The sequence below is a fragment of the Triticum urartu genome, chromosome 1A (assembly GCF_056163025.1).
Source record: "Triticum urartu cultivar PI428250 chromosome 1A, HENAU_Tu73, whole genome shotgun sequence".
Taxonomy (NCBI): domain Eukaryota; kingdom Viridiplantae; phylum Streptophyta; class Magnoliopsida; order Poales; family Poaceae; genus Triticum; species Triticum urartu.
The window spans coordinates 379143502-379160545 of NC_141873.1; the positions used below are offsets into that span (position 1 = coordinate 379143502).

The window sequence follows — 17044 nt, forward strand, 5'->3', positions numbered from 1 at the left end:
GGCTGCTGTGTACTTCCACTACAAGGGCCGCCGTGTGCTCCTCCGTTCGGAGGGAGCATTCGGTGTTTCCATTGACCGTAATTACTCCTTGAGGGCCTGGCATCTTGAGCTTAAGGTATGCGTAGTGCGATACCGCATTGAACTTGGCGAATGCGGTTCGCCCGAGCAGTGCGTGATAGCCACTACAGAATGGGACTATGTCGAAGATTAACTCGCTTCGGAAATTATCCGAAGATCTGAAGACCACTTCAAGTGTGACTGAGCCTGTACAGTTGGCCTCTACACCTGGTATTACGCCTTTAAAGGTCGTTTTGGTGGGCTTAATCCTCGAGGGATCTATGCCCATTTTCCGCACTGTATCCTGGTAAAGCAGGTTCAGGCTGCTGCCGCCGTCCATAAGGACTATAGTGAGATGAAATCCATCAATAATTGGGTCTAGAACCAATGCGGCGAATCCGCCATGACGGATGCTAGTGGGATGGTCCCTTCGATCAAAGGTGATAGGGCAGGAGGACCATGGGTTGAACTTTGGGGCGACTGGCTCTACCGCGTATACGTCCCTTAACGCGCGCTTTCGCTCCCTTTTGGGGACGTGGGTTGCGTATATCATGTTCACCGTCCGCACTTGTGGGGGAAAACCCTTCTTTCCACTGTTGTTCGGCGGCCGGGGCTCCTCGTCGTCATCGCTATGCAGCCCCTTGTCTTCATTTTCGGCGTTAACTTGCCTGCCTGCTTGAACACCCAACAATCCCTGTTGGTGTGATTGGCCGGCTTTTCGGGGGTGCCATGTATTTGGCACAAGCGGTCGAGTATTCGGTCCAAACTGGACGGGCCCCTAGGATTCCTTTTGAATGGCTTTTTCCGCTGACCGGATTTAGAGCCTCTGAATCCGGCATTAACTGCCTTATCCTCAGCATTGTCGCCGTTAATGCGGCGCTTCTGCTTGTTGCGACGCGACCTGCCACTACTGTCCCTGGTATCCGAATTACCAGGGTTCTTGGTCATATTGTTGCTATGAGCAAGCCAGCTGTCTTCTCCCGCGCAAAAGCGGGTCATGAGTGTCGTGAGTGTTGCCATAGATTTCGACTTTTCCTGTCCTAGGTGCCGGGCAAGCCATTCGTCATGGATATTGTGCTTGAAGGCTGCTAGGGCCTCTGCGTCCGTACAGTCGACTATTTGATTTTTCTTTGTTAGAAACCGTGTCCAGAATTGCCTGGCCGATTCCTCTGGCTGCTGAATTACGTGGCTTAGGTCATCGGCGTCTGGTGGTCGCACGTAAGTGCCCTGGAAATTGTCGAGGAATGCGGCTTCCAGGTCCTCCCAACAACTGATGGATCCTGCTGGCAAGCTGTTAAGCCAATGCCGAGCTGGTCCTTTGAGCTTGAGTGGGAGGTATTTGATGGCGTGGAGATCATCGCCGCGGGCCATGTGGATATGAAGGAGATAATCCTCGATCCATACCGCAAGATCTGTTGTGCCATCATATGATTTGATGTTTACGGGTTTGAAACCCTCGGGGATTTGATGATCCATTACTTCGTCTGTGAAGCATAGTGGGTGTGCGGCGCCTCTGTACTGGGCTATATCACGACGTAGCTCCAATGAGTTTTGTCTACTGTGTACGGCCCTACCGGATTTATGTCCGGCGTGACGGTTATTGTTTCGAGTCGTGGGGCGCCCATGCGATCCGTAGATCGATCTTGTTTGCCTTGCCTTGTCCTCCAACATATCTCGCAGGTCTGGCGCATTTTCCCGTGCCTTGGTATGGGGTGCGGCTTGAGTGGAGGGCCGAGAGGCCTCTCTGTCGCGGCCACGAGGTGGCCGGTCGGCCGTATCAAGTGCTTCCTCCTCTAATCGGGGTAGCAACCCGCGCTTTGGGTAGCTCTTGGAGGGGCGTTCGAGTTTATGCTCTTCGGCCGCAAGGACTTCAGTCCATCTGTCGACTAGCAAATCTTGCTCAGCTCTAAGCTGTTGCTGTTTTTTCTTGAGGCTTCTTGCCGTGGCCATAAGCCTGCGTTGAAAACGCTCTTGCTCGACGGGATCCTCTGGCACGACGAATTCGTCGTCGTTGAGGCTTGCCTCATCTTCGGAGGGAGGCATATGATTATCGTCCTCGACCTCTCTGTCTACCGCTCTCTCATGAGGGCTGGTTTCTCCATCCTCCTGTGCTGAATCTTGATGGAGGGGGTTTTCTTCGGCACTCTCCGAAGTATTATTATCTCCCGTGCTGGAATCACCGTATTTGTTTTGGCGGGATTTTGAGCGGCGCCGCTGACACCGGCGCTTAGGCTGTTTCTTGGAGGGGTCATCCTCCGCTGTTCCATCGCCATCTCCTTCTTTTGGGGTGTCCACCATGTATATGTCATATGACGAGGTGGCTTTCCAGGGCCCGATAGGCACTGGTTCTTCATCGTCTCCTGCATCGGCGTCCATACCGTCGATGTCTTCGGAGTCGAAGTCGAGCATGTCGGTTAAATCGTCGACAGTGGCTACAAAGTGGGTGGTGGGTGGGCTTTGAATTCCTTCATCGTCCGTATCCCAACCTTTCTGACCGTAGTCCGGCCAGGGCTCTCCTGATAAAGAGAGAGACTTTAGTGTCTTCGGAATATCACCGAAAGGCGAGTGCTGGAAGATGTCCGCGGCAGTAAACTCCATGATCGGCGCCCAATCGGATTCGATCGGCAGGGGCGCGGAGGGTTCGGAGTCCGGAGAGGAGTCCGGCTCCTTGGAGTCACGAGTCTTGCAGAGTGCGGGGCTGGTGTTTGGCTCGATCGCCGTTGGGAGCGCAGCCCCCGAGGCGGCGTCCAACCACCCATCCTCGATCGGCGTAGTTGGCTCCGGATTAAGGGTCAAAGCCGATGCGGGCGCGGCCTCCAGGGCACTGTTCGGCGGTAGAGCTAGATCATGCTCGTCGTGACAGTGCGGCACACTCGGCAGTGGCTCGAATCCGTCAAACATCAAGTCCCTGCGAATGTCAGCCGTGTAGTTTAAGCTTCAGAATCTGACCTGACGGCCAGGGGCATAGCTTTCAATCTGCTCCAGATGGCCAAGTGAATTGGCCCGCAGTGCGAAGCCGCCGAAGACGAAGATTTGTCTGGGGAGGAAGGTCTCACCCTAGACTGCATCGCTATTGATAATCGTAGGAGCCATCGAGCCTGACGGCGACGACACAGAGGAACTCTCAATGAAAGCACCAATGTCGGTGTCAAAACCGGCGGATCTCAGGTAGGGGGTCCAGAACTGTGCGTCTAGGCCGGATGGTAACAGGAGGCAAGGGACACGAAGTTTTACCCAGGTTCGGGCCCTCTCGATGGAGGTAAAACCCTACATCCTGCTTGATTAATATTGATGATATGGGTAGTACAAGAGTAGATCTACCACGAGATCAGAGAGGCTAAACCCTAGAAGCTAGCCTATGGTATGATTGTTGTTCTCTATGTTGTCCTACGGACTAAAACCCTCCAGTTTATATAGACACCGGAGAGGGTTAGGGTTACACAAAGTCGGTTACAATGGTAGGAGATCTACATATCCGTATCGCCAAGCTTGCCTTCCACGCCAAGGAAAGTCCCTTCCGGACACGGGACGAAGTCTTTAATCTTGTATCTTCATAGTCCAGGAGTCCGGCTGAAGGTATAGTCCGGCTATCCGAACACCCCCTAATCCAGGACTCCCTCAATCGCGACGGGTTAGCTTAAAGGGGTTAAAGCGGACAAGGGACGCAAGCAATTATACTGGTTCGGCCCCTTACAATGAAGGTAAAAGCCTACTCCAGTTGTGATGGAATTGCTAGGGTTTCGATGACCAGGGAGCAAATCCGCTTTGCCTGGCTCTCGAGTTATCGTTGTCTGTCTCTAAACCGCCGCCGGGTCATCCCTTTATATACACTGGTTGATGCCCGGCGGTTTACAGAATCCCGAGGCCGGCTCATAAACGTGCCCGGCTCGGTTTCTACCTTTCCTTGCCTTACAACATAAGTTACATATCATATGGCGATTTATATCTACGGGCCCTAATCCGCCTTTGGGCCCTGGGCCTTCATGTTAGATCTCCTCTGTAAAGTGCCATACCTCTTGTCTTCGTGGGCTTCGAACATGACTAACTCCTTGTGGGCATAACCCGCCCCCTCATGGCCGGTTTACACTTAATAGTAATATCCCCAACAAGTGGTCTGTCCCTAGTTCCAGATTCTCCAGCATCACAGGTCGTGATGGCGTCTGCATCAGATCCAACATCAACACCACGAATCCTAGTTCGGGAGAAGATGTCCAAGGCGACACGCGCCTGTAGTCCGTCGGACCTCGACAAGTCGCCTCGTTTTGAGCAACAATGCCTAAAATCCGTAGAGGTTATCCCCTCCCCCATGGTCAACATTTCCTATTCAGACCAGGCGGAGATGGACAGAAGTCCACTCTCGGAAGAACCTTGAGCAAGCTAGGATGTCACGGATAATAGAGCACGCTGCAGCGGCATCCCTCAGACCGTCACAGTGACATCAATGTTGCGTCGGGCCACATCGCCTTCTTAAGCCGCTTGCAGGTCAAGTGCTTCATATTTCTCATCAAGCACCACCGCAGCAAAGACTACCGAGATCCCCTGCGTTGTATCATTTGTCAGGGTATTTTGGCAGAGGGTGTCCACATAATTCAAAGAACGACAGACCTAGGGGTCCTAACCATACTACACTAGGTCCAACGCCACCCGGGGCGTCGGTTCAAGACCGCCTCCACTTCTGCTCAAGTCGTTGCCCCCTGCCCGACCCTAGGCCATGGACCGCCTCCTCCACACCAATCCGTCGACGTGCCCGCGCACCAGCCACAAGATGATGGTGGCCTCCCCTGCTTTGGGGCTCGTCGAGTGCATCCTCCAATAGGTCGCGATCACCTTGTCCACAGCGGATAGGGTGACCAACCCGCTGCACGAGCTCTGTGTCACGAGGCATCACCCAGAGGCCTTCCTCATCCATTTTGACCCATCGGCACTCTGCGACAACACCGTGCGGTGGGTGACATCATGAAGGCGGATGACACCAAGTTATTCGTCGGGGTGTGACATGAGGACGACTATGTGGCGATTTTGAAGCTCATGATGCACATCTGCGTCATCATCGAGGACCTACCAATGTAGTTCTAGTCTCTGGAGGGTGTGGAGGAGGCGTTGGGTGACTTCGGCATCATCGATCGGCTGGACAGCCGCACGCATGAGAGAGGTGACACCAAGACTTTTGCGTGCTAGCTCTAGGTGTGGGATGTCGCCCACATCCCGATGAAGTGCGCACTATGGGTATTGAAGCGGGTCACCGGCTGTGTCGATGAGATGTTGGGCTTCTCGCCTCCAGATCGCCGCTTGCCACCACCGTCGGGTGTGCGCCGCTATGACCTGCTGATGCATGTTGATAGAGTGGAGGACTGGAACCCGCTCTCGCCTCGCTCCTCCCACTCGGTCAAAAGCAGGTTGCTACCCTGATACATCTTAGATGTATCTATAATTTTTAATTGTTTTATGCTATTATATTATCACTTTTGTATATTTTATAGCATTTTACATTATTTTTCTGTACCAACCCATTAATCTAGTGTCCAATGTCAGTTCATGTTTTCTGCTTGTTTCTTTATTTTACATGAAATCAATATCTACGAAGTTCAAAATACCTTGCTAATTTAATAATAAAAATCAGGGCACAAAAGACACACGAAGCTTTAGGGGATATCGAGAGGAGCCACACAGGGGGGGGCACTTGTCGCGCTCAAGGCCGAAATATTATTGTGGCGGGCATATTTTTCGCCCACCACTAGTGCATGACAAACTGGTGGCGGGCCCTCCATTCTTGCCCGCCACTGTTGTTTTAACACGTGGTCAAATTTCGAATAGTTTTTGAGTGGCGGGTAGTAAATTTTTCCCATCACTGATGTGCCTGGGGCAGTGGCGGGCATTTGTTTTTATCCGCCACTACTACTTTTTCCAAAATAGCAGTGTGGCGGGTTCCTGACCGTGCCAGCCACTAATTTGAGCCCACCAATAAACCTTTTCCCAGTAGTGAGAGGTCAACATGACCCAACATTACATCACACATTGCAGTGGAAGAAGGCACCTGTCCGAGTACAAACAAGAAGCAAATATGCCTATGAGGCAGGAGAAATAAGCAACACCCACCTTGCTAATCCCAAGCTTGCAACCGGGATCCCATGCTAGTGATCATCATCATATAGAACGTACCACGCTCTCACCTTCGAGAAACGCTTTACCTCTACCTAAATCTAGGTTTGTTGTAGTATTTGTGATCCTTTTGGGAATCAACAAGTAGACTACCAAGGGTATCAAGACTAACAAAACTTATGGGTTGCATGTGGATATAGTGATGAGTTTGCAACAAGCAACTAAGCAATGTTACCCATCTAGTCTTACGAATACTAGAACAAGATAAGATAAAATCATGCGCATTAAGAGGGTTGCAAACTAGTTTATCAAGAAGTGATCCTGAACACCTACCTATGAGTCATGCATAACCCCATTGTGTCCTTTTCTTGCTCGCATACCAGAAGAACAGGCAATCACGGTTACGCACACGTTGGTCAAGTTTTAGTTATTTGTTCAATGTTGTCTACCACTCGCATTATAAATTTCCAAGTCGCCTGTAACCGCGGGCACGACTTTCTGAAAGATTTAACCCCATAGGGGTGCTCCAGCTGTCCATTATAGATTCCACATGCATACCCGTTCCTCCAAGTTTAGGACCGTTAAAGCCTAGAATCCGTTCGAGGAGTTTTAAGTAACAAGTTCCTCTAGCTAATGTCAAACTAATCCAGAAAGGCCTCTGAGTGGGTCGAAATCCGGATCATGTCCACTTGTATCTCGTGACCCAGTCCCAGCCGGATGGGCAAGGGATAAGATAGCCAAACCCCTAGTTTCCCAGTAGTGGCACCGCAGACCGCCACTCCAGACCAACGCTCCTCGAAAGCTGACCCAATTTGTTTATTATGATACCTCAGATTCATGACTCCTATGCAAGTTTTATATTGGTAAATTTTAGTACCAATGTTGGGCCTTCTGGAAGAGTTCAACGCTAGATAAAGGGATTCAAGGGAGGTCCCATAACTCCCACACACCGTAGATACGCTTGTGATGGAACAAAAAAACATATTGTGGGTGCTTAATGTTGGCTAAAGTGGAACAAAACACCGGGGCAAAAAGCCTAAGTCTTCCACCCTTAGCTAGAGTTTAACAGGTTCAACAATTAAGCTTCATAATAATGATAACCCAAGATATCCATGTTGTCACATGGAAAGTATTTTGTACCTACAACTAGCAACGCTATAAGAGTGGCTGAGCAAGCGGTAACATACAAATCAAATGTTTGCTAGGTAGTGGAGGTTAAAGGTTGTATCATGACAATATGGAGGTTGTAAACATTTGGTAGGTAGCAAGACCAAACGATTGCATCAAGGCATCTAGCAAGTAAGGTAGTGATGGTATCCATGGTAATGATCATCCTTGTCTGTTATCCTACTTTAAAGAAGAACAAATACATGAAGCGTGGTTGAACGAATCCTTGCACTTCGTATCGTTACCGAACTCTAGCAAGAAGAAGCAAAACCAGAAAGAAGCAAATGGTAAGGTGAATAAACAAGGCATGGCATAAAGCACAAACACGAACAAACATGGCATGGCATGGCATAAGCAAGAGAAGCAATTGCTACATATTAAGTTAAGCTCGATATGCAACGAGTTGCATATCGACGAAACTCCATGTTTGGACATTAGGTTCAATCCTGTTTATATACTCATCAAGTTTAAATGTTCTTTATCATGGCAAAGAGTAATATAAGTAAAAATTCCTATTTGGGCAATTTAAATGAGGCCGGAAACAATAAATAGCATCTCCCGAAAAGCCTCGTATGCAATTAAAGGATTTACTACTGCTCTGCCATAAACACAATTTTATAGTAGTTAAACAGAAAATAAGTGCACCATTGTCATCTATGCATTTTTCTAGTCCAATTACATTCATGATTTATTTAATTCCGAGTTACGGTTAATTATTTATGATTTAAACCAACTAGCATGTTATTTCGGCAATTTTAATTCAAACAACAAGTTAAATATTTTTAACATAGATGAGAGGCAAATAACTAGAATCTACACGAAAAACTGAGCAAGATTCACATATAACATGTTTAAATCTGACTTATGGGCATTTAGTTATTAGTGATTTAAAAATGATGGCATTTTCTATAATTTCCAATATGCGGAAATTATTTAATCATGAGGGGCCGAAACTACTGCTACACAGGCCGACGCTGATATTAAACTACGCATGCAGGCGCTGGATATTAACCTACGCCTAATGGGCTGGCGCAACTAGCAGGGCGAACGTAAGATAGAATGGCACATCATCGCGAACCAACCTGTGGTTGAGATGGTTAGGTGGACAGTGGTATCCCCAACCCACCAGGGTTCAAATCCTAAATCTCAAGATGATATGCCGGCTCAGTCTCTCGGAGGTGCTCATAGGGATAGTGTGTGCGTGTGTGCGTTCATAGGGATGAGTGTATGCGCGTGTATATGAGCGCTTGTGTCTGTACTGATGCTAAAAAAAGAATGGCACATCTTCGAGGCGGTCGCACATGGGTTGCTCACCTTCTAGGCCGAAGTCCGGTCGATGGAGAAGCGACTGGGCTTGGAGGTTAGGGCGCTTAGCTCGGACCACGAGGGACGGACGTGCTGCACAAAAATATGAGCATTTATTTGTCATATGCAAATTTTGTGATGTTGTGAATTGAATAGTTGAAACAACTTGTGTGACTTCTGCAATGCAAATATGAGCTTCCTACTAAAGAAATGCAAATATGAGTGATATGGAAAGAAGAGTAGAACAAAATCATTGCCTAATATATAGAAAGTGTTTCCAGTTTGAAGTCAATCTGGTTCCTTTTATCCAATCTAGCAACACTATCTTTGTAAAATGGTCAATATTCCCACTTTTTCCTAAAGCAGAATTATGTCGTACTCAGCAAAATCATTAGATATATTCAGTCAAATGCATTCCATCAAGATTAGTACAGAATAGGAAAAATCAGTCCATGGCTTGTTGAAGAACCCAAACTAGGTCAGAGGGGTGCATACCGTGAGTGACTATGTCCTCTGGTAGGGTGATATTGAACTAACACCGGCGTTTGGCCGAGGCCACACAGACCTGGTGTTTCCTTGCATTGTGGGTTCGACATGGCGACGACAGATGGAGTTACTGCAAACTAAGGGCATGTCCGGTTATCCACCCGGCTCCGCGAAATTACAAGGATCTACGGAGCATCTATTTTGCAGCTCCGCTAATTTAGCATGCAGCTCCGTCGGCTCCGCGGAGCCGAGTCGGGAGTGGAAGGACTCCGAACACTCCCTAAGACACATATGGATGAAAAATAATTAGTATCGTTTAGCTCATTCTCCATATGAGAAAATAGGCTTGGTCAACAACGAGCGAGCAAAAGTCAATGGCGTGCGGCCGGCGGCGATCGAGGCGAAGGAGGCCGGCGGCGATGCAACGTGTTTCACGAGCCTACATGCTGTGGGGATAGCCGGCGTGGCGAGAGTCGTCAAGCTCATGGATTTTGGCAAAATAGCTAATGAGGCTAGGTGCAATCCGAATGAGGAAGAATGGGGGTTATGTACGAGTGAGAAAGAAGGGGAGTGATGTTGCCACAAGTCTGAACCCTCTATTCCTAATCACACACATGTCTCCATAAGTTGTGTGTGAAATGATTAGTCATCATAGACAATTGTCTTTAATGAAACCGCTGGTCCTATCTTGTACACAGTTCATTTCACGAAACCGTGGGCGATAACTAATCTTCCTTTCGATGCGTCTGTACTATATCGCATACAATTTTCTTTTCTCGGTCGTGCGTGATGCCTTTTAATTGCACACGTTTATTATATGAACAAACGGTTTTATATTCGTACAGTCTACAATGTGAACATTCCACACAGTCTTTCCTCGTGATAACCCCCTTAGTGAACCATGTGCTGCACCCGCACCAATATCGCACCATGTGTCCCCCGCCAAATGTGACACACTCGTTGCCACCCTAGAAACCAGGGTGACAGCCCACGTCACCATGGGCCTGATTAGACGGACATCTCTGTGGTTGTCGACCAACCATCATAGTACGCAGCCGTGAACACACTCCACCCACCTCGAAAGACATAGATAACACCCTTTCATCCAAGAGGAGATGTCCACGAGCCATCAGATCTGAGATAGACGAGCTGCAGAGGGCCTGAGTTGAACTGACTGATGCGTGCACCACGACCATCCATCGCCATGGAGCACCAATCGTCGCCACAACAAGGGAGGGAAAGCTGAGGAGCCCCGCCGCCGCACGTGTTTTCCCCCAACGGCGGGCGAGAGGAGATGGCTATCACTAGGAGCATCTCCAGCCGTTGGTCCCCCAGGCGGCGATTTTACGCACCCCCTGGGGCGAGCCGGCGCTAAAATCAGCGCGGGGCGAGCGGGTTCCCAGCCGCTCGCCCCAGGGTCGCCCTGTGCGCATTTTTTTATTTTAAAAAAGCTGAATTCGGCAAAGTTCGGCTAAAATTCGGCAAACTTGATATTCATATTAAACATGATCGGCGTTTTACATAAATTATTTAAAAAAACTAATCTACGGGGCGAAGAACTCGATCAGCGTGGCGAAGTCGCCGACGTCGCCGCCGTCCTCGTCCTCGTCGTCCGCCTTCTCCTTCTTGATCGCGCGGCCGCCCCTGCTGAACCCCTGCCCGGCATCTCCCTGGCGGACAGGCGGGGGCGGCGCGTCGTTGTCATCACTGTCCTCGAGGACGACGATGCCTCCCTCGTCCTGGCCACGGCGACGAGCTTCAGACCGTGCGAAGGCGGCGCGCTGGCGCTCCCTCTGCGTCTGCACCCAGTCATCGCGCGCCCATTTGAGGGACGCTTCATCGTCGAGCGCCTCCTCCTTGACGGGCTCCGTCTTCAAGACGGGGAGCCCCGGCTCCGGCTTGATGGCGGCGAGCCCCGGCTCCGTCTTCGGCTTGACGAAACGCAGAGGAGCCGAGGAGGTGGCACGTCAGCCGCCCTCGTTGATGACGATGTCGGCGCTGCGGGTGCGCCGGCGGAGCGGCGTCTCCGCGGCAGGCTCTGCCTTGACGCCGAAGAGCGCCGGCGAGCCAGAAGAGTGGGAGGAGGAGCGGGAGGAGGAGGAAGAGTGGGAGGAGGATGAGGCGGCGAACCACCTGGGCACCCACGGCCCGGCGCTTCAGCGAGGGGCCGGCACGACCACCGCGGCGGGGTACGCCAGCGGCGGGTTGTTGCCGCCCTCGAGGTGTGCGATCACCTCGTACAGGGTGCGGCCGGGGACCCCCCACCAGACGCGGCGACCGTCGCTGTTTTTCGGGCCGCCGACCACCATCGCCCTGTTCGTTGACACCAGCCTCTGCGCCTGCCGCCGCTGGAAATAGTCCGCCCACGCCGCGTGGTTGCCGGCGGTGAACTGGGGGAGGGCGCGTTGCTCCTCCGTCAGGGACGACCGCACGCGGTCGACCTCGGCGGCGAAGAGGTTGGGGCGCGCGTCGGCGTCGGGTACCGGGGGATGGAGACGCCGCCGTTGCTGAGCCTCCACCCTGTCAGCCCGGCGCGCATGTTCGGCGGCGCCGGGATGTTGGCCTCGAAGAGAAGCCACGCCTCGCCCTTCTGGAGCGAGCGGGGGGCGAAGCCATTGGCCGCCGCGGCGTCGCCGGGGAAGCGTTTCGGCCATGGAGAGAGAAGGGGAAGGGGAGGGAAGGGGAGAGCGGCAGAGCTCGGCGGCGGAAGGGAGGGACGGCGGCTGGTTTGGGCTCGACCGTGGAAGGGAGGGACGGTGGCTGATGTGGCCAGCGGCGAGGAAAACATCTGTTTATATAGCCCCAGGCCGTGTGAACGCGTGACAGAAGTGGAGGCGTTGCTACGCCTGCCCGCCCGTGACGCGCCACTCTTGAGGAATCAATGGCATTGATTCCCCGCGGGAAACCGAGGCGTTCTGGGGAGGACGAGGCGCGTGCCGCTGACTCAGCGGGCCCGTCGAGTTTTCGCGCCAAAACCCCTCGCCCCGGTGCCCCCGGACGTCCCCCAACGCGTCGGGTTCGGCCTGGGGCCACCGGCGCCGATTTCGGCTCAAGTCGGCGAAAAACGGGTTTCCGAGAGCGCGACTGGGCCGAATTTTGGACGCCGGCACGGCAAAATTACCTGGGGAGAGAAGAGATGTTCTAAGGAAGATTTGGTCGCTGCTCAAGTCGCCCTGCTGAAGAGCGATTTGGGGGGCGACCAAAAAGAAGAGAGATAGCTGCGGACGAAATTAATTTGTTTTCACTTGGGATATCGATGAAAATGCTTACTCACCTCCTTTTTCTCCTAATCACGTTCACGTATAGTTGATGTATCTTCCCGCACCACCGAAAATGCACGTTGACGAGTGGCGCAAGTAAGAGCGCACGTGAAGCTGCCCCGTTTTTCTTGGGCGATGCGTGGGTGCATTTTCCTCGATCATTGTCCTCCTACTACTCGAGTCTACTCGGTAGTTCAAACATTCCATCCACCGGCTAAAGCAAGAAGACACTCGCATAGAAAGAATTGTCCAGAAACAGGCCGCAGTTTTGCTCCGCGTTACAACGAATCACCGAAAACACGCAATTCGACCGTAAGGTATTCCGCCATTATGCAGGACCGGCGCCGTAGCGTGCCACGGCGAGCGGCCCGTCCCAGGGCGGCGCTATTTCAAGCTCCTGGGGCTGAACGACTGAAGATGCTCTTAGCACCCGTCGCGGCACACAATGGAGATCGAGATCAATTACGTGGTGGGAGATGGATCGCTCGCTGGGTCGCCGAAAGCTCAGTCTGAGACGGAGCCGGCAAGGCGGCAGCGGTGGGTGCGCGCCGGCGGGCCCAGGAAAATCTGGTGCAAGAGCTGGGCTAGTGACTTCCGGCCGGCGTGCCGCGAGCGAGTCGATCGTACGTGGTCGCTCCTTCCACCCTTCGGCGGGCGGCCGTGGCCCGCACCTCACATGCAGAGGCGGGTAGGCGACGCAGCCGTCGGCATCCCACTCCGCGCCCCGCACATGCGCCTGAGCAGTCCGTTACTTTGTCCCTTTCCGCTGTTAACTGTTGGGAGAAACGACCGGTGCGGGTCAGGTGGAAGGTCTCGTCCTTCTTTTTCATGTTCTTCAGCTTGTCCGGAGAAAAAGAGAGGACATCGACGATAAGGTTTTTCAGTTTTTTTTCTAAAAGGATCAAATTAACTGTAAAACTTCATTGGAAGTACAAAGCATTGTCAACACAAAATAAAAATTACATCGAGATTCATAGACCACCTAACGGCCATTACTGCCGTCCGAATGAGCCGCCGATGAGTCGCTGTCGTCACCCTTCTACCGGAGCCAGCTTGACCCTGTCGGTAACAGCCGAAAAGTCTTACATTCAGCAGATTCAGGTTATTTAGGAGTAGTTTAAGTGGACAACATGACCAAAGACTAGCTCGGCGATTGGGAGGGGTTAGCGCCAGTATTTACGGCGACGATCCAGCGGTCTCTAGTAGCATGCATGCCAGTTAAACAACTTTCTTAGGAAAGGGAAGGCCAGCTAGCTAGAGTGAACTTTTAGGCGGCGATGTTGCCGGCCGTCTCTCGTGTAAAAGTTACTACAAATCATTCACTATCATTAGCAAGCCATAAGACTGACGGTTACAGAACGAACGAATTGGTTAGTGGTTACCATACGGAAAGAAAAGGAGCTTTCGAAAGTGAAAGACATGTGCCGGGTGATTGGCGCCCTTTGCGTTCGATAGACGCACTAGCTAGTCGGTGGTAACTGATATGACGCAGACATACTCGACTGCGTGCTTTCTCTGGTCGTTGCAAAAATTATGACGTACCGACCTCTCCAAGATCGTCGAATCTACCGGAACAGAGTAGAATTTCCACTGGCCGTGCCCGTACGTTGGTTAGAAAGTTAGGATCGAATTCCTGGTGCGCATAATCAAGTTTGACAAGTACTAGGGCAATACGAACAGATGAGTACCGGCAGTACTGATGAGAGACTGAAGGAGGGACAAGAGTTAAGCAGGAGTGCACACAAACAGTAATAACTTATGGTCTGCTTACACACTGGTACAGTGACAGTGGGCGCGGGAGTGCACATGCAAAAGTGCCCCTCCTCCATATCCCACCGACGTATTCGACACACACATGCACGACGACGCCTACATGACACCCGATCGACGACCCAACCTTAACCTTAATCAAAAACCTCCTCGGTAGTACGTACCCATGCAAAACGATCCATGATAGTACAGATACCAAATCAAGCCAATGCATGCCATGATTCCAGATGATGAGCAGCTTCAGCTGTACTGGACGATGGAGCGGTAGAAGGTGCTGGGCGCCCAGTTGGCCGGGATGACCTTGTCGGCCACCAGCGTCTTGCCGGACTCGTTGGTGATGCGCATGGAGAAGGGCGCCTGGAGGCGGTGGCCGGAGTCCAGCCGCCAGATGGATCCCCACGACTCGCGCATCGGCGTCCACGTCCCGGAGTTGGCCTCCATGAGGTCCACCTGCACCACGTCGCCGTCGCCGTCCTCGTACTCCACCAGCACAGCGAAGTACACCGGGTTCGACCCCTGCTCCACGTGGAAGGTCACCTTGAGACCGGGGAACTCGCACGGCACTCTGCATCAATCATCATCAGCAGCAATCAGCAACCCATGTGCCATTGTAGCTTACTTCGTAACCGAGCCGGGACGACGGCAAATAAGTGTGAGGCGACGGTACTCAAAATAGAGTAGTATTATTCGCTGCGAATCTATTTGGGTCCCAGTTAAACCGGTCGCCGTCGTGAAAGTTTTGTTGGGCAACAAAAGCACTGGTTATATAGAGTATGAGACTGTTCATCGTTCAGGTAGGGCCAGATAGGATTCGTGCAACGAGTGATGAAATGCATGCCACCGACCTCTTGAACTGGATGTCGATGATGCCCGAGTGGCGGAGCTTCTCGCTGAGGCCGGGCTTGGCCATGGCGCCGAACGCGGTGCCGCTCAGGTCGAAGTGGTACTTGGCAACCGGGTAGTAGTTCATGTCGGTGATGACCACCGTCTCCGGGTTGCCGGAGCAGGACTGGTCGTTGGTGCACCGTATCTGAAAAGGCGATAGTAAACGATCACAAGTCAAGACTAGCACTGTGTCACCAGCTCCATTTCCACCACGTACGGCAGGGGCAAACCACCAAAAATATGACGAACGAGCTAGTGTAGCTACCTGGTAGCAGGAGCCGCACCCCTTGCCGTCCTTGAAGATGGGCTCGTTGCCGCAGGATGTCATGGAGGAGAAGGGGTACTGGTTGGTGTTCTTGAACCCGCACGCACCGCCTGAACGCACATCGATCACCGCATGTTATTACACAAACGATCAGTTAAGCGAAGGCCGCGGCGCCATGCATGCACCGGCCGGCGCATACGGACGTACCGTCGTCGTCGGGGCCGGCGCCGGTGGGCGCGCCGTACCAGGTGGCCCTGGCGTCCTCCCAGTTGGGGTCGGCGGTGAAGGCGGAGTCGTTGAAGTTCCCGGCGCCGGCAGAGGCGTAGGTGACGAGGAGGGAGGACAGTGCAACGAGTGCAACGGCCTTGGACGAAAGAGGAGCCATGTCAAAGCACCACCGCTTCTTCGAGCTTGTGGGGGTAGTGTACCAGCGCACTGAGCAGGTCGGGCTGGGAGGCTGAGCTATGTATGCTTTGATGTTCTGGGAGTAACATATTGCCGGGGTATTTATAGGCAGGCGCAGTGCAGGGCGACGCGATCGCCATCCACGGTTGTTGCACCCGACGACGTGCTTTGTGTAGGGGTCACATGGCTACCGGAGCAAATCCTGCGAGAAATCACGGCTCGGCAGTTACACATTGCATGTTTCTGTCCACACTGCGTAGTGCGGACCTGCCCTTGAGCAAAAATGATACACCTATGTAACCTCTTGCATGATGTTACGTAACTTTTCTTTGTATAAACTAATCACCTTCCCCTTGAATTTCACGGGTAGGCCTGACCATGTAAGCTTGTACTGTACTACATAAGTTTAAGACTATTTTCCGTAGATGTAGCAAAACTCGCCCTTAGACATCATCTGCGTATTTCTGTTCACGGACAGTCGTGGACATGCCGACCCCGTCGTGTAATTTTTGCTTCGACGACGGTCGTGGACATGGGGACGCCGTCAGCTTGCACCCCTACCTGCCCTGCTCAGGCTGATGCTCTGAGCTGTGTTCCATTTCTGCTAGAAAGAGATACGCACAGTACTCTGGAAAATCGTATTCTCTTTCAGGAACGTACAGCTAAGTGCTGCCTTTGGCGACGATGCCGCGTTAGGAACGAGAGATTCGGGCGGGAACAGCAGGAACAGCAATGTTTGCGTTACAATTAAAGCGTGGACGTTGGCCTGACTGACTCTTGTTGGAATCAATCATCGGAACCAACCTGTTTGACAGGCAACCACCGAATCATGTAGGACGAAGTTGCGTAGAGGTACCTAATTAACACGCTGCGGATTCGTTAGGGGAAAAAAATAAGGGCACTTGCGATTTCATTCACGAGCACAATGATGCTGCTACCTGATACGTGATTATGTACCATCCATCAATCCATGCTGGAACCCGCTTAGAAAATTCCGGGATGCAACCGTCCTGAGTTTTTTGATAGATTTAGTAACTGCCCTGAATCTTTTCTTTAGCAAACTAGCATCTCCTTTGTATATTAAGCTCGAAGGTGTGTGTGCGGGGTCGATGGAAGATTCACCTGTAGAGATGCTGATATTCTTGTAGAAGATAATATGGTGATCACCTTGCAATAAAGAGTACTTTGATGTCAAAAAAAGATGCATGACAAGGGATTAGAAAGAAAAAAAAGGTACTACATAATAGGGGCATAACATCCCCTAGTTACAAAAACAGTCATGACTAAAAGAAAATTTACAAGATAATCCAAAGGAGACACGTGCACCCTCCGCTACCCGTGGGAG

General features: G+C 51.8%; 1 protein-coding gene and 1 pseudogene across 1 annotated transcript; one reads left to right on the forward strand and one right to left on the reverse strand.

The window, feature by feature from the left end:
- The first annotated feature begins 10619 nt into the window (after positions 1-10619).
- On the forward strand, positions 10620-11472 carry LOC147991317 (uncharacterized; annotated as a pseudogene).
- Positions 11473-14099: 2627 nt separating this feature from the next.
- LOC125513221 (expansin-B3) lies at positions 14100-15786 on the reverse strand. Its single transcript, XM_048678269.2, has 4 exons — positions 15502-15786; positions 15295-15404; positions 14990-15174; positions 14100-14709 (listed from the first exon to the last, which is right to left on the reverse strand). Exons 1-4 carry the CDS (start codon positions 15677-15679, stop codon positions 14385-14387), a joined length of 798 nt encoding a protein of 265 aa, XP_048534226.1. The 5' UTR covers positions 15680-15786; the 3' UTR covers positions 14100-14384.
- Between the last annotated feature and the right edge of the window lie 1258 nt (positions 15787-17044).

Excerpts from the sequence above, each read along its gene's own strand:
- LOC125513221 (XM_048678269.2), bottom strand. The coding sequence starts at position 15,679 with ATGGCTCCTCTTTCGTCCAAGGCCGTTGCACTCGTTGCACTGTCCTCC. Across the intron at positions 15,405-15,501 it reads CGCCGGCCCCGACGACGACG|GCGGTGCGTGCGGGTTCAAG; the intron begins GTACGTCCGTAT and ends ATGTGCGTTCAG. Across the intron at positions 15,175-15,294 it reads GGTGCGGCTCCTGCTACCAG|ATACGGTGCACCAACGACCA; the intron begins GTAGCTACACTA and ends TCGCCTTTTCAG.